At 48.7% G+C, this 23,967-nt stretch overlaps 1 protein-coding gene across 3 annotated transcripts in view; it reads left to right on the plus strand.

The window, feature by feature from the left end:
* The window catches only part of DPF3 (double PHD fingers 3), a 250,785-nt gene that overhangs the window by 125,906 nt on the left and 100,912 nt on the right, over nt 1–23,967 (plus strand). For all 3 annotated transcript variants that reach the window (XR_014795854.1, XR_014795855.1, XM_084893529.1), the window contains exons 4-5: nt 14,365–14,492; nt 23,214–23,309. Coding sequence is in view for 1 of the 3 variants with exons in the window: in XM_084893529.1 (XP_084749655.1) it covers nt 14,365–14,492; nt 23,214–23,309 (224 nt within the window). In the remaining 2 variants the exon portion in view is untranslated. The remainder of the gene's footprint in view (nt 1–14,364; nt 14,493–23,213; nt 23,310–23,967) is intronic.

Raw genomic sequence — 23,967 nt, forward strand, 5'->3', positions numbered from 1 at the left:
AGGTGGTGCCTTGGAAGAAGGTGCCCCCTGTGGGTGAACTGTTACACAACGATGCCCCGAGGGTGGGTTAGTACAGCACACGCTGGATTTGCTGGATCTCAGCCCCCGTCAGTGTCTCTGCCTCATCATTGGCAAAATGCAGTTTCCAGCTGAGAGGATCTCCCGTTTTTTTGGGTATATCCTTCTCAAGCACAGGGTCCACGTGGGCAGTATTTTAAAACAATTCTCTCCTATTTATTTGTATTCTACTTGATTTGGGTTCAAAAAGGACTAGGTTTTTTTTTTTTTTTTTTTTTTTTTTAAATGTATTTTATTGATTTTTTTTACAGAGAGGAAAGGAGAGGGATAGAGTTAGAAACATCCATGAGAGAGAAACATTGGTCAGCTGTTTCCTGCACACCCCCTACTGGGGATGTGCCTGCAACCAAGGTACATGCCCTTGACCGGAATCAAACCTGGGACTCTTCAGTCCGCAGACCAACACCCTATCCACTGAGCCAAACCGGTTAGGGCAAGGACTAGGTTTCTCGGCTGGTGCTTTTAGGTGTGACTCAGGGTAGAATCATTGGTCAGAGTCCCTGGAGAACTTGCTGCGTATTCCTGGTTGGGGTGAACAGTCAGCGGGTGGACGGATGGAGACCGAGGTCTTCAGGGGCAGAGGAGCAGGTGAAGGAGGCAGATGGAGCGAGAGGCTCGGGACCTGCTCTCTCTCACCCACTGCGGTGGAGCTGGGAGTAACCTTCCTGAAGATCAGTGCATAGGACCTGTCAGTATTTAAAAAGCACGTGCCCTTTGGCCTAGAGATCCTGCTGCTAGGAAGTTATCCTCCAAGTAACTATGTAGTAACAGGGTAGAAGGTTGCCTTTGTGACATTGTAACGATAACAACAAAGAATGGAAACAACCAGAAGGCCCATTGATAGGACACTACTTAAATACTATAAAATGGAATACGGTTCTGTCTTATAAGATGTCCAAGATCTATTGCTAAGTGGAAAGATGCAAAGCAAATTGCAACATTATGGGCAACCCTTGCTGAAAATCGATAACGGATTTGTTCACCCTGGGCTGAATCTCTTTACATTTATTTGAATTTATGTTGAAGGAAAACCCACAAATGAACCAACCCACCCTTGGCACTCCTCCACTGCCAGCCCCTATAATGCTCTTCCTCTTCTCTCTCTTCCCTTCCAGCCTCCTAGTGCGGGCTCTCCCGAGCTCCCCTGGACAAGCCCTAAGCACCTAGTTATGTCTCTGACTCTTGGAGCCTCCTGTGGGCTCCACCATCAGCACCCTCATCTCCTTACGGGGAGGGAGAGGCGTTCTCCTGATTTGTGAGAGACAGGGGGCGCTGGCCTGAAGCAACATTGTCTCAAGGCATGAGTTTCCTTCCTTGTCAGACCCTTCCTCAGAGAATGAGGGGGTGCCACAGGCAATGTATCATGCTAACACCCAGCCTGTCCCTCGGGTCTCCCTTTGTCTCCTTGCCTGAGTCTAGCCTGGGGCAGGCAGCTTTCAGCAGCAAAAGCCAGGGTGACACGTGGGTCAGAGTGGTCCTTCACCCCAGGTCTCTGCAGAGCTGAGAGCTCTGACCGGGAACCAGGTGCATATTCAAGAATCTTGAGGGACCTTGAGAAGGTCTGAGGACAGGGCTGCAGACCAGCCCCTCCTGGTTCAGCCTCCTGAGTACACATTGCTGGGTCAGGAGTAGAGAGCCAATCGCTGCTGTTGTTTGTTCTCAGGCTAAATTAGACAGCTCACCCCCGTCCTGCTGTCCTCATCCCTTCTCCCTCACTGTGCACATTCCATCCCACCTGTGTTTCTTCACTATTTGCTCAAGATACAAACGTGACTGTGTAGGGGTGGGACGGGGCTGAGAGCTCTTTGGAATTGGAAAGCCGCCTCCATGTCCCTGAACCTGTGCGTTTCTCACGTCCAACACCGCCCCTCCAATCGGTCTTGAGTGAATATCTCGCAACCTCCTCCTTGCCTGGGCGCCTGAAGGACAACACGCACGCGGTTCTTTCTCCCGCTGCCTGACAATGGGGCTCAGTGTTCCCTGCCGCTTGCACTTGGCTGCAGAGGCGACGGCAAGGTGTCTCCTGGTGCAGCCGCCACAATTTGTGCAACAAGAAGGCTCGGGCCAGGGGCCCGGTGCCCGAGGGCAGCATCCTTGGACCTTCCCCCAAAATGGAGCTCCGTCCTTGGGAAGGGGGAGCTGAGCTGGCAGGAGAGAAAGGTGGACAGTGAATATCCATCAGAAGGCCCTGGAGCAGGACAGATGTTGGGCAAAGGCCAGCTGATGAGAAACGAGGCCTTCAACTCCCCCTACTTCCTCTGTCTGTCTTTAAAAAAAAAAAAAAATTTTTTTTTTTTTTTTTTAATGAAGAAACGAAAAAGGCTGGGAACAAACTTCTCCTTGTATCCCTCTGGATTAAACGCTGGGATCATCAGCTTAGATCAATGTAGCCTCTTCCAACCCTGGGCTTTCTGGTCCCCATGGTCTGGGGCAGATTTTATCTTTGTGGCAGAGGCTGGGAAACTGTGGCACAGAATCAGGAAGTTAATTTCCTAGGGGGCACCGCGGGGAAGCCGAGGAGGGGACCCCAGGGGAAGGAAGCCTGTTGGAACGGGCTCCGTGCGGCTCCGGGACCCTCCGCACACCCGTCCTGTTGTCCTCAGACCAATCGGGCTCTTACAACAGACGCTCCTCCTGCTCCCGAAAGGTAACTCTGCTCTTGGGGAGCGAGCACGGCTCCCGACCACGCCTGCCAATTCCAAGGGTGATGGGAGGGAAGGCAGCCAGGAATAGAGTTCTGGTTCTTTCTCATGGTTTTCTTTGGCAGCCGCTCAATGACTGGGGATGAATGACCAAGGGAATCGCCCCACCACACATTGTTGGGGGACCATGCACAGGAGGGACGACAGCCTGGGGTGCTCAAAAGCAGAGGGTGCCTTAGCCGGCCAACCACAGGCCGCAGGGACCCTCTGAGGGCTGCCCCCACGCGAGTGATCCCGACAGAGAGCCGGAGTCCCGGCTGCTGGGCAGGGCGGAGAGGCCTGTTCCCTGGCCGAGGGTGCTGTCCCCACCGCCCAGCACTGCCTGAGCTCTACAGATGGGAGCAGGCCCGGCCAACTTCCCAGCTTTTGAAAATCCTGCATCTTAATTAGTTCCCCACTGCTTTTGTACATGGCCCACATTCTAATCGTCTCCAGGCTTGTTCCACAGTTTTGCTCTCGGATGTTCGGCGCGATTTCTCTTCTCCTCAAGACAGTCCCCCGGGCCCCTCCGGCACCCTCCCGGTCCGGGAACAACTTCAGGAGTGCCGATGTGCCAAGCATGTAGCCAGAGATGGATGAGCCTGTCAGCCGGCTGCCTCTGCCCCCTGGCCTCCCCCACACCCCCCGCCGTGTGCTCCTCGCCGGGATGAGGCAGGCTGGGCTGGGTGAGCTGGGGGAGGCCCTAGCCAGGTGTGAGCCAGTGGACACCGTGACCTTCTCCTGGCTCGCAGAGGCGTCTGGCTGTGTCCTTCCGAGGGGAAAGGACGTTCCAGCTCCCACCCCATCTGTCAGAGCTTATCGGTCTCTGTGGGGGGCTGGGGGATGCCTGAGCTCGGTAGTCTGGGAGAATGGATGCCTTCAAGTGCATCAGGGGGAAATGACCAGTCATTTATCTCTTTCCTGCAGTGTCAGAGCCTGCAGCCATCCATCCATCCTGGGGCCTGCAGCTTACTCTTCAGCTCTGGTCGGCCTCCTGAGGGTGAGAGAGGGAGACAGGTGGGAGGCCACGGCAGCCCCTGCTTCATGCCGGGACTGCTCGCGGCTTTTTAAACCTTCCTGGCAGTCTCGGGGAAGGAGCTGGGTCTGGGGACAGCCCGCATTGGCAGGCACATGCTTTGAAGGCGGAGGCACACCATTTTTTTTCATCTGTATCCCAAGAGCCCAGAACATAGGCTTGGCACATAGTAGGTGGACAGTAAAGATTTATCAAAGGAATGAAGGGAAGGAAGGTGCCCGTTGTTTGATCTCAGGCTTGAAGATCACAGCTCAGCTCTCATTATCCCATTTCACAGACGAGGGAGACGGAGCCACAGAGGAGCAGCCTGCAGCAGCAGCTGGCCTTGCCTTCCCATCCCGTGTCCAGCCTGGCCTGGGGGGCCTGTCCCCGCGTTGCATCTTGCCTCTCCTTGGTAGGCACTATAGCTGTGCTCTGCGGGAGAAAATACATCAAACAGGGCCGAAACCCGTCTGGCTCAGTGGTAGAGCGTCGGTCTGCGGACTGAAAGGTCCTAGGCTCGATTCCGGTCAGGGGCATGTACGTTGGTTGCGGGCACATCCCCAGTAGGGGGTGTGCAGGGGACAGCTGATCGATGATTCTCTCTCATCGATGTTTCTAACTGTCTATTCCTCTCTCTTCCACTCTGTAAAAAATCAATAAAATATATTTTTAAAAAAATACATCAAACAAGGATCTTAAGGTCTGGGTTCAAGTTCAGACCCTTCCACCCACGGGCTGTGTGGTTTAAGCTGTTACCTAACCTCTCTGTTTCTTCATCAGTAAAATGCAGCGTGGCAGCTGCTCTGCTCACTTCACAGGGCTGTTCTGAGTGTCATGTGGATGGTGGAGCTGAGGGCGCGGCAAGCGTGAGGAGGCCCTGGGATGCCCTCTCGGTGTGCACCGCTGGGCGGCCGATGGGGCCTCTGCCACACTGACCCTGTCCCCAGCACCGAGGGCGCACTTGAGGGCGATCCCTGCCCAGCTGGAAGGGTGTGTGCGATCTGGCCCAGAGGGGAACGCGTTCTGCCTTGGAGTCTTTTCCGAGTCCGCTGTGTTCTGCTCTGAGGAGAGGAACTCTGGCGTCAGGCTCTGGGATTGGTTCGCCTGGAGCAGAACCATAGCTTTCACCAGCTCCCGCCTTGCCTCCCTTTAAAGAGCTCAGTCCTTTGGCATGTATTGCCTGGGGCAAAGAGATAAACTGGGCGAGACTTCCCTGCTCTTAGTAACACCAGCGTGTGCCAGGCAATGCCCGCCGGGCTGTCTTTCCTTCTGTCCGGGGCCTCGGCTGGTCCACCTTCTTCTGAGAACTGGGCACCTGGCCTTCACTCTGTTCACTCTGTGGGATGCCTGCTGCCGGGGGGCCAGGGAACTGGACCTCAGCACGTACCGCCTCTGGATGTGTCTGCCCACCAGGATGCAAGTGCCTGAGGACAGGGCTTCTCTCTGTCATGAACTGACCTCACCTAAGCACCCACCTGGGCTCGTTGGTGCGGCTCTGCACTCAGCATTGCAGTCACTGCCGTTGTCCCGCTTCTGCCCTCACCCCCGTCATTATCGATCCCGGTAAAGTGCAAGCATTATCGTGTCACTCCTTGCGTGAGACCTCCGTGGCCTCCGATCGCACTTGGAGCTGAAGCCAGCTTTCTCACAGGGACCTTGCCGCCCTTCGAGGCGCCCCTGACTCAGGGCCTCCTCTTCCCCTGCTCACTGTGCTCCTGGCAGAGGAGCCGGCACTGACAGCTCCGCGGCCCGGAAGGCTTATTTTAGGTATTTCTTCTCCCCCATTAGAATATGCCATCTACGAAGCAGGAGTTCTTGTCTCTTCTGTTCACAGCTGTGTCGCTAGCACCTAGGAAAGAGTCTGGTACGTAGTAAATGTTTAATAATTATCTGTCAAGTAAAGGAATAGAGCAAGGCATCCTCTAGGTGGTTCTGCCATGATTTCCGAATCTGCAGGCCAAAGCCCACCCTGGGACGGAAGCGGGGCCGGCACCTCAGCCTTCGAGCTCGGCCTCCTCCTCGGCCTCCTCTGTCCTCTTTGCTCCCATTCTCTCCTGGCCCGGCGGGGTGGAAAGGTGTGCCCCACCGTCTCTCAGGCTCTGAGAGTGTCAGCGGTGGAGGAGTCTGTGGAGAAGTGCGAGGAGAGGGAGACTTTGGTAGACGGAAGGCCGGGAGCGCACAGTAATTGAGCTCGCCCCCTGTGCCCAGCTCTCCCTCGTATCCATGACCTTACCTGCCCCATAACAACACCAGGAAGTGGGCCTTGTTCTCCCAGCTCTACGGATGAGATCAAGGCCAAGTGTGTGTTCAGGGCACTAGGGCTGACATTTTACCCCAGAGGGGCCACCTGTTGCACTTTCCAGTTATCTGTGTTCTATTTCAGCACTCAGTCCATCCCCATCAGCCTTCCTTCCCGCCCCTGCGGCTAAGCTGCCCTGGCATGGTGTGGTGGCCAGCACGGTGTGAGCTTCCTTTAATTGTGGGCGTTTTTCTGTGTCTCAGGGGTGGGGGGATGCTTATCTGTGTTTCTGGCCTCTGTGTTGGCTTACGAGGGGGTGGGGGTTGGGGGGGGGAGAAGGGGGAAGGGTAGGTACAGCAGCTTGTGGGAACCAGAGGCCATTGGGGGAATGATCAACCCTCCTGTTGTGTGGATATTCTCAGATTCTTTTTTTTTTTTTTTTTTTTTAATATATTTTATTGATTTTGTACAGAGAGGAAGGGAGAGAGATAGAGTTAGAAACATCGATGAGAGAGAGTCATCGATCAGCTGCCTCTTGCACACCCCTTACTGGGGATATGTCCTCAACCAAGGTACATGCCCTTGACCGGAATCGAACTCGGGACCTTTCAGTCCCCAAGCCAACACTCTATCCATTGAGCCAAACCGGTTTTGGCTATTCTCAGATTCTTAAAAACAAATTTTTTAAAATTGATTTCAGAGAGGAAGGGAGAGGGAAAAAGAGATAGAAACATCACTGAAGAGAGAGAATCATGGATCGGCTGCCTCCTGCACCCCCCACACTGGGGCTCGAACCTGCAACCCGGGCATGTGCTCTGAAGGGAATCAAACCGTGACCTCCTGTTTCATGGGCCGAAGTTCAACCACTGAGCCACGCAGGCTGGGCTATTCTAGGATTCCTGAACACGCGAGAACAAGGGCCCGAAGGGTGCAGTCTGGGTGACGGGTCCTCCATGTGAACCTTATCTATTTTGAGCTTTATGAATCACAACACAGGGAGTCAACGGCAGCCAAGAAAATGGCACCCCTGAGGAATGAGCAGATGGATTCCTGGGCCTGTCACCATCTCAGGAAATCAGGTCTTTGGCTCTCCCCCATCTCTTCCCCCGTGGGGTGAGAGAACAATATCCTCCCCTCCCCCCATGGGTCTGATGGGGATAAATGAAGGAATGATTCTTAAGCTCCTTGCTCCTTGGTGCACGTGGATGTATAATAAACCCAAGGAAATACGATGAGTTTAATTCCTTGAAATAATAAGCATCCAGAGAGAAAACGGCACATTTGTATTTTTATAGAAAAACTAGAGGCAGGTTAAAAATAAAAAAAATGAGCACTTAGGATGTAGCAGGAGGATTGTCTGCCATTGTCTGTGGGATTCCTCTCCCTCCCTTTTTGCACCATAACTCTACCTCCGGGACCCTGCCTCGCCGAGAGCGCATGATGGATGGACGGATGGATGTGCCTTGTCGGGTGTTTCACTGCGATTTCCCTCGGGGCAGTCTGTCTGTTGGCAGAACACAGCCTCCCGAAAGATGGTATCTCTTGCAAACTCGACAGCTAACAGACAGCTCCTCTCTTTGTATATTTCCCCAAAGAAGAACTGTCTTAATCTGTTTTTTTATGTGGCATATTTTATTATAATCCATATATGACTTGCAGGTTTTCAGTCCTCCATCCTGACCCCTCCCCCCCCCCAAAAAAAAAAACACACCAAAAAAACAAAAACAAAACAAAACAAAAAAACACCCACAACAACGCATGAGGAGTCAGAAGCTCCATGAGCCTGTGACATCCAGGCGTGCGCATTTTTAAATGACCTGGGATTTAATTACTCACTGTGCTCCCATGTTGTACTTTCGGGCTCATCTTGCCTGCTTCCTGTTAATGAGCTCAGTGGCTCCAGCAACCCAGTGGAAGCTTTGCTTCTGGTGTATTGGTGGTAGGCGTGGGGCACCTGTGTCCAAAGCTTGTGGCTTTTTTTTTTTTTTTTTTTTTTTTTATATATATGTATATATTTTATTGATTTTTCACAGAGAGGAAGGGAGAGAGATAGAGAGCTAGAAACATCGATGAGAGAGAAACATGGATCAGCTGCCTCTTGCACACCCTTGACCGGGGATGTGCTCGCAACCAATGTACATGCCCCTGACCGGAAACGAACCCGGGACCTTTCAGTCCACAGACCGATGCTCTACCACTGAGCCAAACCCGGTTTCGGCAAGCTTGTGGCTTTGATGCAAGAGGGCGCTGCCCTGTCCTCCCTGTCCATAGCCCCGGGGGAGAAGCAGGCCATTGCTCTTCACTAGCAATTTTTTACTTTCTTTGCCTTTCTTTGTGATTTTATTTTCTTCTTTTTCTTTAAAGACTTTTGGTGCTTCAATCCTCGTTTGTCTAAGAGGTTTTTTTCTTATTTGGAAACCGATTTGCTTCGGTTTGCACAGAAGCTGTCTCTGGTGTGATGGATCGTGCTGGAAGTCACCCAAGGAGCATCTCTGTTCCCAATTAGAAGTGGAGGCAGAGCTGCTCACGGGGCCCAGGGAAGCGGCTGGCTTGGGTGACAGCTGCTGCCGCTCTGGAGAGAGCAACGATCCGTGGGTTTATATCCATGTGGATAAAATCAGGCTAATTTAAAGATGAATTATGTGTGTGTTCTGGACCATTTTCTTTCAATGTTAAAGGTTTGATGGCTCCCATCAGGTTATGTGGTCCCTACATTTGTGTGAGGTTCTGATGGAGTACACTTTTAAAGAATGACTAAATCCTACATCTAGATGAGGTGTGTTCGGATAAAACGGAATCAATGAAATCCCTCAGGGATTTCAACAGGGAGCATGTCTGGGCACACATTGTGTAAAAGCTTGGGCCTATTATCATCTTTCCCCTCCAGCCTGGACCTCCTGTGGTCAGGGCCAGAGATTGTACGCTGTGCTGATTGGCTGGGAGGCCCTGGTTATTAGCATGTTACCCTGACCTTGCAAGCCTTACCCATAATGCTCTGAAACCAGAGATCAGCTAGGATGCTGTCTTAGAATGGCAGTTGGCCTGTATTAAGCAGCTGACATTAAGAACTATATTTAATGCTTTTCCTGTTTTTTGAAAGCAAATCATAGCAAACATCACTTTTAATGGCTACCAACCTGCCCTAATACAATAGCCACTGTCTACATGTGCCTACTGAATACTAGAAATGTGGCTAATAGGAATTGAGATGTGCTATATGTATAAAACACTCCAGATTTTGAAGACTTAATGAGAATAAAATAATGTAAAATACTGCATTAATGTTTTTATATTGATTACATGTTGAAATGATAAAGTTTATATATATATATATTCAGTTAGAGAAAATCTATTATTAAAATTAATTGCATCTGTTGCTCTTTACTGTTGTTTAAAAAAATTATTGATTTCAGGGAAAGAGAGAGAGAGAAACATCAATGATGAGAAAAAAACCATTGATCAGCTGCTTCCTGCATAATGCACCACCTTCCCTCCCACTGGGAATTGAACTGTGATCTTCTGGTTCATAGATTGATGTTCAACCACTAAGCCATGCCAGCTGGGATGCTTTTTACTTTTTATTTAATTTTAATCTTTATTGTTGAGATTATTATAGATGACCCCCACCCCCACCCCCATTGCCCCTCTCCACAACATCCCAGGCCTTCACACCCTATTGTCTGTATCCATAGGTAATGCATATCTATCTATAATAATAAAAGCATAATATACTAATTAGACCAAACAGCCGAATGAACTTCTAGATGTCATTCTGGATGTCCTTCTAGATGAAGCCGAGGTGGCGGGGGGCTGAGGCAGAGGCAGTTAGGGGCAATGAGGCAGGCAGGTGAGCAGTTGGGGCAATGAGGCAGGCAGGTGAGCAGTTGGGGCAATGAGGCAGGCAGGTGAGAGGTTAGGAGCCAGTGGTCCCAGATTGCAAGAGGGATGTATGACTGCCAGTTTAGGCCCAATCCTGCAGGGATCCCTGCAGGATTGGACCTAAATCAACAGTCTTTTCCCAGCTCTGGGACCCTAGGCTGCGGGTCTGGTGTGGGGCTGGGATGCCTTGGTTCTCCAGGCTGCCTCCACAGAGACACTTCCCTTCTGATTAAAAAAGGGGCACATGTGGGGGCCGTAATAGCTCACCAGCCCATTCTGTATCTCCGCACCTCCTACCAGTGTCAGTATGCTTTCTTTATTTCTTTCTTTTAAAAAAAAATATATATATATTTTATTGATTTTTTACAGAGAGGAAAGGAAGGTAATGGAGAGTTAGAAACATCAATGAGAGAGAATCATCGATCAGCTGCCTCTTGCACACCCCCTACTGGGGATGTGCCTGCAACCAAGGTACATGCCCTTGACTGGAATCGAACCCGGGACCTTTCAGTCCGCAGACTGATGCTCTATCCACTGAGCCAAACCGGTTTTGGCCGTATGCTTTCTTTAGTTGTAGGACTTCCATTCAGCCAGCTTTCCAGTGGTTCTGGATAATGGTTGTTCTGTATTTTAGTAGTAATTTTGATATGGTTGTGGGAGGTGGCCAGCACAGATGATTTACCTATGCTGCCATCTTCAAATCTCCACTCTTTACTTAATAATTGTGACTACTAGAAAGTTTAAATGATATAAGTGGCTTACATTATATTTCTGTTGGACAGTGCTGCTGTACCATTAAAATCATTGTTATTCAAACTTTTATAATAATATATTGCATTTAGAGGGCTCTTAGAACATTTCAGGCTCTTTACATATATGATCTAATTTTGAATCTTAAATTTTGAATAGAAAGACCAGCACAAGAACTGATACGTCTCAGTTTCCACTCTGTTTCTCACACTAGTTTTGTGTGTGGAACTTTTCCGTTTTTTAAAATATATTTTTATTGATTTTTTTTACAGATAGGGAGAGGGATAGAGAGCTGGAAACATTGATGAGAGAGAACCATCGACCAGCTGCCTCCTGCACACCCCCTACCGGGATGTGCCCACAACCAATGTATACATGCCCTTGACCGGAATCGAACCTGGGACCCTTCAGTTCACAGACCGAAGCTCTATCCACTGAGCCAAACCAGTTTCGGCCTTATTTTATTATTTAAAAATATATATTTTTATTGATTTCAGACAGGAAGGGAGAGGGAGAGAGACAGAAACATTAATGATGAGAATCATTGATTGACTGCCTCCTGCACAACCCCCACTGGGGATCGAACCTGCAACCTGGGGCATATGCCCTCACCGGGAATCAAACTGTGACTTTCTGGTTCATAGGTGACACTCAACCACTGAGCCATGCCAGTTGGGCCTATTCTGTTACTTTAGATGAATTTACTTCTCTGAGCCTCTCAAGTGACTCATTTATAAAATGAGATGATTAAAACAGATGATCTGTGAGGGTTTTTTCCAGCTCAAAATGTACAATTCTGAAAGTAGGGTTTATTTAGTGTTGAGAAGACTAAGGGGTTACTAAAATATGAACTTCAAATAGATAGATATGAATGATTACTGTATGTTTGAGGGATGGTGAGCATCTGTTCTCATGATAGGACATGAGCCGGCACACTTTAATTGTTTTAGACCTGGCATTTGGATGCCTTCTCTGACTTGGGAGGAAGAATAATATGTTATCGGAGCAGGCTCTGAGGTTGTGGTCCCTGAACTCGTTAAAGCAGACAGTTGACTTTTCCTGACCCTCAATTTCAATGTAACTTCACACAGGCCTTCCCTGATCCTGTGATCTAAACAGACCCCCACCTATTCTTCCTTCTCATCTCACTCTGTTGGCTTCCTCCAAAGCTCTTACTACAGTTTGTAATTGCATGCTTTTTTTGGATTTAGTGTTTAGTGTCTACCTCTTTAGAGTGTAAACTACCTGAAGGCCAGGACTGTCTTTGCTTGGCTCCCCTCCTGTGTTCCTAGTTGTCACAGGGCAGTGCCTGGTAAATAATTGTTGCATGACTAGGTGGATGGATGAGTGTCAGAGATGGTTGATTTGGTGACATCGCTTCTTGATGGAGTTGGGTCTTCTGCTTGCCTTTATTGGTGAGAGAAATCCCAGAGACCTTGTCTCGAAAGGGACGTTACATACCATTCCTTCTTCCCACTTTCTTCTGGGGCTGGACACCATGGGTAGGTATTTCTTCCATTTTAATGGTTTGCTTAGTGTCTCTCCCTGTGGACTGGTCAGCCTGCAGCTGGTTTTGGTGGAGGGGTGGAAGGGTAGGTAGAGTTCCATTTGCGTCAGAACAGAGCCCAGGGAAGCAGGGCTTGGTCTTGCTTGTTATTTCCATTTTACCCCCCAGATCCACTGTCTGTCCCTTTGTACACCATCCTGTGCTCTAGGAAGTTGATCTCCATGGGCTGCATCAACATGAACCCCTTGCTCTCTGGCTTCTGGTTGAGGCTGGCCAGTGGGAGGGCAGGGCAGGAAGATGAGGATGGAAGGAGAGGCTGAGCTATGTGTCCCTGTGCCTCCGTGCTGGGAACCTCTCTGACCCCAGAGCTCAGCAGAGTGGGAGGGAGACTCCTCTGTTGCAAACACAACCCCTGCCTGGGAGCTCTGCTGTGGCGCCCCCTCCAGGTTCTTGCAAACACTCCCCTCTGTCCTCCAGGAATAGCAGTGATAATGACTCCCCACTGTTAGCTCTCCTGGGCTGTTGTTTCACCATTCCCTTTTCTTCCCTTCATTTGCCCACACCTCTGTGAAGAGTCCCTACACTAATCTCTCAATCCCCCATACAACCGGGCCATTCATTTCCTCTGACAGTTTTGTAGGGCACCATTCCCTCATGTTCTTTTTTTTTTTTTTTTTTTTTTTTTTTTTAATACATTTTATTGATTTTTACAGAGAGGAAGGGAGAGAGATAGAGAGCTAGAAACGTCGATGAGAGAGAAACATCGACCAGCTGCCTCCTGCATACCCCCTACCGGGAATGTGCCCGCAACCAATGTACATGCACCTGACCAGAATCGAACCCGGGACCCTCCAGTCCGCAGACCGATGTTCTACCACTGAGCCAAACCGGTTTCGGCCCCTCATATTCTTGCACTCATTTTATCTGATACAGAGTAGGGACCTCCTATCTCATTGTCAGGGATGGGGCATGAGGTACAGGATCCGAGGAGAGGTTGGAGGAGTATTTTATAGTAAGTCCAAATATGATCACCTGTACCTGAGGTTTCTGTTTTTAATGAAAGAACAACAACAACAAAAAGCAAACCTTTCTTTGAGAGCAGTTTAGGAGACATACTGAGAAAGGGATTCAGCTTCTTTTTGGTCTCTCGCCTGGGCAGGGCCAGCTCTGGTTGCCACTGCTCAGCTGGCCCCACGACCTCAAGCCCCAGGTAGCCGATCAAACTCCCGATGCCTTCAGAAAAAACACCCTGGTGTGCGGCCACTGCAGCTCCCAGCTGCGGATCCGGGCCTCGCTCATTCTCTTCCCCTGGCTTTGCAGGCTTTCGCTTCCCTGGTGAGTTCTGAAGCACAGCCTCTGAGGTTGAAATAGCTTTTCACGGAGCAGACCTGAGCTGGCAGCCAGCATGGCTGAGGCGAGGTCACTGCGCTGCCGAACGAGAGGTGGGCTGGAGGGAGAGAATAATAAGACCCGAGGCTGGCATTGATGCACCGAGTTCGAGTTTTCAAAGAACTTAAATGTAAAGGAGCACGTTTTCGCCTCACAAAATGGCCATGTGGGGTGCTTGGCACTGTTGTCCTCACTCTGTAGATGCAGAAAAGGTCTGTGGGGTCCTTGAATGCTTTGCCCGAAGTCCCAGGGCTGGGGAGTGGCAGAAGCTGGACTGAGACCCAGGCTGTCTGATCCCATATCCATCCTGCGCCCTTTCTGCTCGACCTCTGCTGTCTCTTGAGGGTGCAGACAGGGCTGGAATCGACCTGGACCCCCCAGGGATTGTGAGCTGGACCTGCCAAAACCGGTTTTGCTCAGTGGATAGAGCGTTGGCCTGCGTACTGAAAGGTCCCAGGTTCGATTCCCGTCAAGGGCATGTACCTTGGTTGCCGGCACATTCCCAGTAGCGGGTGTGCAAGAGGCAGCTGATCGATGATTCTCTCTCATTGATGTTTCTAACTCTCTATCCCTCTCCCTTCCTCTCTGTAAAAAGTCAATAAAATATATTTTTTTAAAAAAGGGGAAAAAAAGAAAAGCTGGACCTCACTGCATTGTCCCGCGCCATTTGGAGGAGAGAACACAGGTGGCCTTGAACCTTACCCAGGAGCTCTGGGAGCTCTGGGAGCTCTGGTTCCTGTGTGCCCTCAAGGGCCGTCTCCTGCCCCTCCTGTCCCTCCCGCTTCTAGCGGCCTGACCCTGCTTTTCTGGTCTTGTTTTCCAGAAGTAGAGCTGCCCCTGAAGAAGGATGGGTTCACCTCAGAGAGCACCACGCTGGAAGCCTTGCTCCGAGGCGAGGGGGTTGAGAAGAAGGTGGACACCAGAGAGGAGGAGAGCATCCAGGAAATACAGGTATTTCTGCGCCCTCGGCGGGAGGAGGGGCGCTCAGAGCATCGCTGGGGACTCCAGTACCGGCTTGGGTCCTCCTCTCCAGGGCCAGGCCTGCATCTCAAGTTGCCTCGTGGCACCATCTCGGGGAAACTTGCACATTCTTTTCTGATTTAACAGAAGTCATTGTTCCTCTCAGATCCGTTCCTCTTCCTTGATCTACTTGTTTATGTCCTCAAAATATAGCTTGGGGGCCTGTTGTGTGCCAGGCATGGTGCCACGTCCTGGGGGCTCTGTGGTGAGCAAAAACAGATGGAGTTCTCCGCCCCCCCCCACCCCCCCCTGTGGAGCCAACAGTTCACAGTCCAGACTCAGAACCTCAGTGTTGCCTGCTTTGGCTGGTGCCACGTGATTCCCTGCCTCCCCGGCCCCGCCTCACACTCCTTCCTGGGCTGTAGTCCCCTCAGTTCTCCCCTCAGCACCTCCCACTCCCCCTCAACGCCAGGGTAGGAGTCACCCTCCGGGCAGGGTGGGTGTCCCCATGTGTTCACACTAGCAAGGCTCTCATCCAGCCAGATTACTAGTATAATGGTGTGCTCTGACCATTCCTTAACGATTTGTCTTGAATCCATTGTTGAACATAATGATTGGCACAGTGTTGTAATAATGTTAAGTAATACAGTTATGAAACAATAAGGTGAAGAATGAAATACTATTAAAGTCACATTTCTATTAAATTTATAGTTTAATGTTTTATGTGATATTCTATATATTTATTAATTTTCACATCCAATTTAATATTTACACATTAATTTATCAACACTATAATTAATTCAGCAACAGCTGCATGTTTTGTGTGCTCCATGGGACTTCCGGTCTGAGTTCCATCGAGTCAGGGAATATGTGGCTGTGCTCACCACTCACCCTTGGGCCTGGCATGTGCCGAGCAGAGTGAGGTCTCAGAAAATGTTGAGCCGAATCTGGTTTGGCTCAGTGGATAGAGTGTCCGGACTGAAGGGTCCCAGTTTCGGTTCCGGTCAAGGGCATGTACTTTGGTTTCGGGCACATCCCCAGTGGGGGGTGTGCAGGAGGCAGCTGATCGATGTTTCTTTCATAGATGTTTCTAGCTCTCTATCTCTCTCCCTTCCTCTCTGTAAAAAAATCAATAAAGTATATTTAAAAAAATGTTGAGTCTAGTCACTTCTACCATCCCTGTGTTCAGATAAGTGGCCCAGTCTTTTCCATTTAGTTGTCACAACATGGCTTATGGTTGTTCCTTCCTCGACCTCACAGAGCCCAGTCCTCGTACAGATCCTTACTAACCGTCACTTTTATTTGTCTGACACACCTTGTAAGGATCTTCCATGCCTGTCTTCCTCTCCCACCCAACCTCCAATTCATCAGGAACCCGCCCACTGTGCTGGCCACATACACCCAGGGCAAAGCCCTTTCCCCCACGTCCACTGCTACTCCCCTGGCCAAGCCGCTCCCGTCTCCTGTCTGACCCGCTGTGACTGCTTTCTAAATGGTCCCCCGCTAATTTTAACATTTAAGTCTGATCCTGTCATTCCTGCGCTCAAGGCCCTTCAAGGGCTCCTGTTCTCTCAGGGCAAGTCAAGGCCCTCTACCTCTCTCTGACTGGTGCTTCCCCTTCCCTTTCTCACTCTGCTCCAGGCACCGCCTCTTTGTGCTGCTGAGGAGCACACTGGGAACACCCCGCCTCTGGCTTCGCGCTGGTGTTTCCTCTGCTGACAGCTGTTGTCTCTCTCCCTCACCTTCCTCAAGTGTTTGCTTCCACCGCCTCTTCTCTTTTCTCCGAAGGGCATGCATCCTGACCACCGGCCCCTGTGTGGAGTACAACGTTCTGTGCCCGCTCTCCTCCCCAGCACTTCCCATGTTCTGTTCTGCTTTTCTTTTCCTTCCCTCCACAGCTCTTGCCACTGTCTAGTACTTGGTTTGTTTTCTGTTTTCCTCCAAAAGAATGCCAACTCCTCAAGAGCAGGAGTCTTTGCTCATAATATATCTCAAGCACCCAGACTAAAAATATTTAATGAGCGGTGCCTGAGTGGGCAGATTCCCCCAAGTCCCACCCCCAGTCCTTTCCTTCTCCAGCTCTGCCTGCTTTCTGAGCCGATCTTTCATCCCCAAGCAGTCCCTCTTGTGCCACCCCGTTGCTGAAGAACAGTGAAAACACTTTTGTTTCCTACTAAATAAATCCAGAATGATGAGTGTGTCCTTCCGGGGCCTCTTCTCTGCTCCCAGCCTGGATTTCAGGCTTATTTCCCACTACTCCTTTCCCCCGCTCTGTTCCTCAGCCTTCTTCCCTCTGTGCTGTGGTCATGCTGTGTCCTTCATCCACTGGGCCTTTCTTCCTTTGCCACGTGCACCAGTCCCACCCATCGCTTAGGCTCGGCTCCAGTGCCACCTTCCCCAGGAAGCCTTCTGTCATCTCCCCACAGCTGGACAGTCTCTTCTTGTCTCTGGCATTTAGGGTATTCTAGTACCGTTTTTTTTTTTTCCTTCCCTATTCATGTATTACCCTCCACTTTTGGACTTTCAGATCTTTGAAGTCAACATCTGTCACATCCGTATTGCCCATTCGAGTACTTTTTGCTCATTTGGTGTGATGTGCCTGAATCAGTGAGTGGGGTAGAACCATTGCCCAGAAGCCTTGATGCTCTAGTGTCTAGTGGCCCTTGCTCTTTATAGCTGGTGATGGGTTTAGTTCTCAGGCAGCACTAAGCTAACTATGGGTTGTTGACTCATCATCATCATAATCACCATCATCCCTCCCTAATATAAACCAATGTCGACTATGTACGATCTTCTGTGCTAGAAGCTGAAACCAGGACCATACATAAGCCAAGTAAGTTTACATGTTTTTATTGGCTTTGCTATTTTAAGTACATATGTAGTAAAGAGACAGTTTTGTTAGTATTTTTCATTCATTCATTTATTCATTCATTCGACCAAAGTTTGTTCCGTGCCTCCTCTGAGCAGGCACTGTGCTAGGTTCCAGGGGAAGAGATAAACCACCATGAGAGACCTTATATTCTGGTGTGAGATGTAGACAGAAAACAAGTAAACAAATAGAATATTTGCATTTCAGGACCAATGCTATGAAAAGACAGAATATGAAGATGCAGTTATAGGAGAACAAATATTTTAGGGAGTGTCCTAAGGGAGATGGGAATTTAACCTCAATCCTAAGGGAGGGGAAGGAGCCAGCAAAACAAAGGCTTTAGGGAAGAGCTCTCTGGGCAGAGGGACAGTTTGTTCGAAGGCACAGGTAGATCTCAGCTGGTGTTGAAAGAACAGAGGGCCTGTGTGGAGACAAAGCTCAGTGCCAGGGAGACAAAGGCCTGGGATGGCATTGGAGGAGTGAGTGGGCCAGACCACTCACGCCTCCCAGGACATAGCAGAGGCTCTTGACTTCATGAGAAATGAAAAAGGAAGCCATGTGGAGGGTTTTAATCAGGGCGATGAATTTGTGTTTCATAAGATCCCTCTGGCCCTCACATGGAGGGGAGACTGCCTACGGGGCCAACATTGGAAGGAGGGAAGTCAGGAGATTTCTGCAGTGTTCCACACCAGAGATAATGGAATATTTACTTTCCCTTTTTAATTTTTTTGTTAATCCTCACCTGAATATATTTTTTCCCATTGATTTTTAGAGAGTTGAGGGGTAGAGGGGGTGGGGAGGGAGGGAGGGAAGGAGAGAGAGAGAGAGAGAGAGAAACATCGATTGGTTTTTTTCCTTTGTGTGCCCCTGTCCAGGGATGGAACCTGCAACCCAGGTATATGCCCTTGACTGGGAGTTGAACCTGAGACCCTTCGGTCTGTGAGCTAATATTCTATCTGCTGAGCCACACTGGCCAGGGCCGATAATGGAATCTTTAAATAAGAATTTCTTCTATTTTTAAAAAGCACAAACACATAGCATTGTGATCATCACCATGCAGACTGTTTAGAGTAACAGGGAGAAAGTTATTTTAAAATGTGTTCATTTCCCGGAAAATGTCCTTGGACGGGAAGATTAGCTGCATCTCTAGTTGGACACCTCTGCCCTTCACTCCCGATACAGGATACTCCTTTTCCTCCCTCACCCTGAATATGGCCTTTGTCTGTTAGAAACTCTTGCCTCCTCCCGAGTTATGGAGAGAGGTTTCTGGTCTCAGGGACTTGGTGCAGGAAACGCAAACACACAGGGCGGCTGCTGTCACATCTGAGGCCTGGCTCACACACAGGAGGTTCTAGAAACACAGGGAGGGTAGCTGATGGGAAGAAGGAGGGATGGAGCCCAGGGGAGTCGTCAGTTTACTCCCGGACATTGAGGCTGTGTGGCACTTCTGGAGGCTAGCTCAGCTGCCTTCACCTTGTCACAGATAATAAATATCTTCATAGTAAAAATGAGAGGAGTCAGAATTGTGCTAAGGTGCTAGAGGCAATGACCTTTAAATTCGAGGCACTTAGAACTTACAATGATTAAATTACTTCAAAGACTCTTCCAAGATGGCTGTATGACCAGTAAGAACAGTCGGAATAACTACATCTTTTTACCGAAGGCTGCAGAGCATTTTACTAGTCCTTGTCTTGCTTGGCTTTTGCTCATATTCCCACTTTCGGTTCCAAAGCTAAGATGCAGGAGGCCAGGAGGCTTGCTCTGGGCCTGCACCAGCGTCTCCTAGCTGTAGACCAGAGGTCGTGTCCAGCAGACAGTGCTCCTCAGTGAGATGGCTAAAGGTGGCCCAGAGACTCTTAAGGACTGTCAGCTGATGACTTTCTGGGTAAACCGAGCAGAGAAGCCAGAGAAGAATTTACGGGACTAGTTTTGAGTTCTTTGGGAGCGTTTGGTAATTAGCAGTATCCTGACCCCTGTGATTGGAAGAGAATTCTCTGACAAGGAGGCTGTGGGAGAAGGTCACTGGTAACTTAATTCCTGGGCTTCCTGCTTTGAGGGAAGGCCAGAGGCATTGTCCAGGAGGCCACTTGGACAATGATGGTGATACCAGATGTTGGTGTGGTAGGTGCTGCTTTTTAAGCCTTTTCATAGCTGTGTGATTGTCATACCGTCACCACAGAGTGGATGCTGTTTGTTATCCTTTATAACACAGGGTCCATCCCTTTGGTAGCCTCATCTTATGCCAGTCTCTTCCTGAGCCACTGAATTCTGGTCAGTCACATGGGCCTCTTTTCTGCTCCCTGACCAAGTCATGTTTCTCTCCCTGCCTCGGGGAGCTTGCTCATGCTTTTCCACTGCCTGGAATACTTCCCTCTCTTCTTTCTCCCTGTCTTCATTCCAACGCTAGTCTTTCCTTCCTTTAGAGCTCAACTTGCTTAGGTCAGTTTCTCAAGGAAGCCCTCCCTGACCCTCAGATTAGTTAGCTTTCCTTCTAACACCATCTAGTAGCAGCTGGAACTTGCTTGTCACTGTTCTGTATAGAAGTTGTAATTACATGGTTATATAGTATGTTGTTTAAATCTGTCCTCCCTTCACTAGACTTTCAAAATCCATGTGGAACCAGAACTGTAGCCATTTTCTGGTTTGTCTAGCATAGCTCCTGTTATGTAGTCAGCTCTAGACAAATGTTTGTTGGTTGAATGAGTGAGTGAGTTTCTGTTTTATAATTAGGAAAACGGGCCTGAAGAGAAGATGACTCAGCCAAGGTCACACTGTGAGTCCATAAAGAAACCCCAGGGCCCCTGACATGGAGTCCAGTGAGCTCCATGTTCTTCCCCCTTATCCCACTCCCACTCAGGGGGCTGGGTCCTCTGCCACAATCTCTTATCTTTCCCTTATGCCTAGAGATCTAAACCTCCCTCAACTGGAGCGAAGTGCTCAGATTCCCTACAGGAAGGGCAGGCTGGAATACACCTTGGAAACTTCAGACACAGGCCTGAGAAACAGATGGGAAACTCTGAGCTGAAGAACCTGACCTTGCTTTGGTCATGGATTTTCTGTATGCTATTGAGCAGTCAAATCGGTTTTCAGTTTGTTTGTTTGTTTGTTTGTTTATTTATTTATTTATTTATTTATTTATTTATTTTTACTCCTCTCTCTAGAACATGTTTTGATTGATTTTAGAGAGAGAGAGAGGAAAGGGTGGGGTGGCGGGGAGAACATTAATCCATTTCCTCCTGTGAGCACTCCAACCGGGGATCGAACACACAACCTAGGTATGTGCTCTGACTGGGATCCGAACCTGCAACCTTTTGGTGTACAGAATGATGGCCTACCAATGGAGCCATCCAACCAGGGCTAGGATTAGTTTATTCTCCTGCAAAATGGAAATGAGATTCTATAACGACAGAGCTGTTGGAGAGAGAGAGAATGAAATTTATGTCTTTAAACCCCATGGTAAGTAATGTTCTGTAATGAAAATAGACCCATTTTTTTTTTCCTCTTAAAAAAATAACAATGGGTGATTAAGAACAACATAATAATGTCAAATTCTGGTCAGATGAACAGGAAGTTACTTGTTTTCATCAAACAGGGCAGGGTTCCAGCGTGGCAGGGAAAGGAGAAACCTAGTTTCATATTTAGAAACAAAAGGAAAATTACTTAAAGTAAGTTTTAACAAACGTGGGTCCACACAGAAAATTGTTCCTACCAGAGTATTTTCTTTCTTTCTTTCTTAATTTTTTAAATTGTTTAAAGTATTACATATGTCTCCTTCCACCCCTCGTCCCCATTGACCCCCTTCTCCACTCCCACCCCTGAGGGCAAGCCTCCACCGCCCAGTGTCTGTGTCCTTTGATTATGCTAATATGCATGCACACAGTCCTTTGGTTGATCTCTATCCCCCCTCTCTCCTGCCTTCTCTCTGAGGTTGGACGGTCTAGTCAGTACTACCTTGTCTCTGGATCTATTTTTGTTCATCAGTTTATGTTGTTCATTATATCCCACATATGAGTGATATTTTCTTTCTCTGACTGCCTTATTTCGCTTAGCAATAATGTTGTCCAGGTCAATCCATGCTGTTGCAAATGGTAAAAGTTTCTTCTTTTTTATAGCGGCATAGTATTCCATTGCGTAGATGGACCAGTTTTTTAATCCACTCATCTGCTACTGGGCACTTAGGCTGTTTCCAAATCAGCTATTGTAAATTGTGCTGCTATGAATATAGGGGTGCATATATTATCCTATCTGATTGGTGTTTCTGGTTTCTTGGGATATAGTCCTAGAAGTGGGATTACTGAATCAAATGGGAGCTCCATTTTTTATTTATTTTTTTTGAGGAAACTCCATACTGTTCTCCACAGTGGCTGTACCAGTCTGCATTCCCACCAGCAGTGCATGAGGGTTCCTTTTTCTCCACATCCTCGCCAGCACTTGTCGTTTGTTGATTTGTTGATGACAGCCATTCTGACATGTGTGAGATGGTACTGCATTGTGTCTTTGATTTGCATCTCTTGGATGATTAGTGACTTTAAGCATGTTTTTATGTCTCTTGGCCTTCCAGTGTGTTCTCTTTCAAAAAGTGTCTACTTAGGTCCTTTGCCCATTTTTTGATTGGATTGCTTATCTTTCTTTTGTTAAGTTGTATGAGTTCCCTGTAAATTTTGGAGATTAAACCCTGATCTGAAATAGCATTTGGCAAATATGTTCTTCCATGTAGTGGGCTTTCTTGTTGTTTTGCTGATGGTTTCTTTTGCTGTGCAGAGCTTTTTATTTTTTATTTTATTTTAATATGTTTTTTATTGAGGAAGGGAGAGGGATAGAGAGCTAGAAACATCAATGAGAGAGAAACATCGACCAGCTGCCTCCTGCACACCCCCTACTGGGGATGTGCCCACAACCAATGTACATGCCCTTGACTGGAATCGAACCCGGGACCTTTCAGTCTGCAGGCTGACGCTCTATCCACTGAGCCAAACCGGTTTGGCCAGAAGCTTTTTATTTTGATGTAGTCCCATTTCTTTATTTTCTCCTTAGTTTCCATTGTGCTCCTAGCAGCTAGGAGCTGTATTGGTAAAGATATTGCTACGCCATATGTTGATATTTTGCTGCTTATGGAGTCTTAAGATTTTTATCGTTTCCCATCTTACATTTAAGTCCTTTAGTTTTTGTGTATGGTGTAAGTTGGTGATCTGGTTTCATATTTTTGCATATATCTGACCAAATTTCCCAGCACCATTTATTGAAGAGATGATCTTTTTTTTTTTTTTTTTTTTTTTTTAAAAATATATTTTATTGATTTTGTACAGAGAGGAAGGGAGCTAGAGCGTTAGAAACATCGATGAGAGAGAGTCATTGATCAGCTGCCTCCTGAACACCCCCTACTGGGGATGTGTCCGCAACCAAGATACATGCCCTTGACCGGAATCGAACCCGGGACCCTTCAGTCCCCAAGCCGACGCTCTATCCATTGAGCTAAACAGGTCCCGGCTGAAGAGATGATCTTGACTCCACTGTATGCTCTTGCCTCCTTTGTCAAATATTAATTGAGCATAATGGCTTAGGCCTATTTCTGGGTTATCTGTTCTGTTCCATTGGTCTTTATGTCTGTTCTTGTGCCAGTGCAAGGCAGTTTTGAGAGCTGTGGCTTTGTAATATAGCTTGATACCTGGTATTGTGGTCCCTCCAGGTTTGAAAGAGAATTGCTATTGCCAAGTGCTTGATTCTGGGTAGCATCTTCACTTTGTTAAAACAAAGTGAAATGGGATCCTCCCCAAATTACCCTTGATTCATTTTCTCCTTTGCATTTTATTTCTTAACTCCTCTTTATTTTCTTGTCATTTCAGAGGGTCTTGGAAAATGATGAGAATGTAGAAGAAGGAAACGAAGAAGAGGATTTAGAAGAGGATATTCCTAAGCGGAAGAACAGGACCCGAGGACGGGTAAGCCGGGATGCCAGAGGCCCCTAACTTCAATGCCCCACATCCATGGTCTTCCCTGCAGAATTCCCAGAGGGCTCTGCTCCCAGGTGACAGCCTGCAGGAGTTAGAGCTGGCCAGAGGAGAAGAGGCAGAGGGTGTCCCGAGGGAAGGGGGATGCTGAGGTTCTGGGGGAGGTTGGGGATGGGAACAGAGGGAGGGTGGAGAATAAGGAAAATATTGACAGCCGTCCCTGTTTCTTGGCCATAAAACAAGGCTGAGAGTTTCCTGCCCCCGGGGCTGCCCCAGAATGACAGGCCCAGGACACCTACTTTGGGGTGTGTTTCTTTAGGCAGAGAGCAGGCCCACAGCTGATGGTTCCCAAGCAGATATGGCCTGGGCTTTGGAAGCTTGTGGAATGTGGCAAGAAAACCCCAGAAACCTGGGGAATGGCAGAGGGGAATTCTGTGGTGGAAGGAATCCTATCTAATGAAGAGGAAATATGCAAATTGACCAAAGATAGCAGTGCCCGTAGCCACAAAATGGCCGTGCCCAGTCTCCTCAGCCTCGCTGGAGTCCCCCAGTCCTTTCAACCCTGCCATGGAGGTGGCAGGTGTGTGGCGTGGCTAGACCTACCCTCAGCCCCAAGCCACCCAGGGCTGGCTCAAGGCACAGGCAAGTC

The sequence above is a fragment of the Pipistrellus hanaki genome, assembly GCF_964339955.1.
Source record: "Pipistrellus hanaki genome assembly, chromosome: 1".
Taxonomy (NCBI): domain Eukaryota; kingdom Metazoa; phylum Chordata; class Mammalia; order Chiroptera; family Vespertilionidae; genus Pipistrellus; species Pipistrellus hanaki.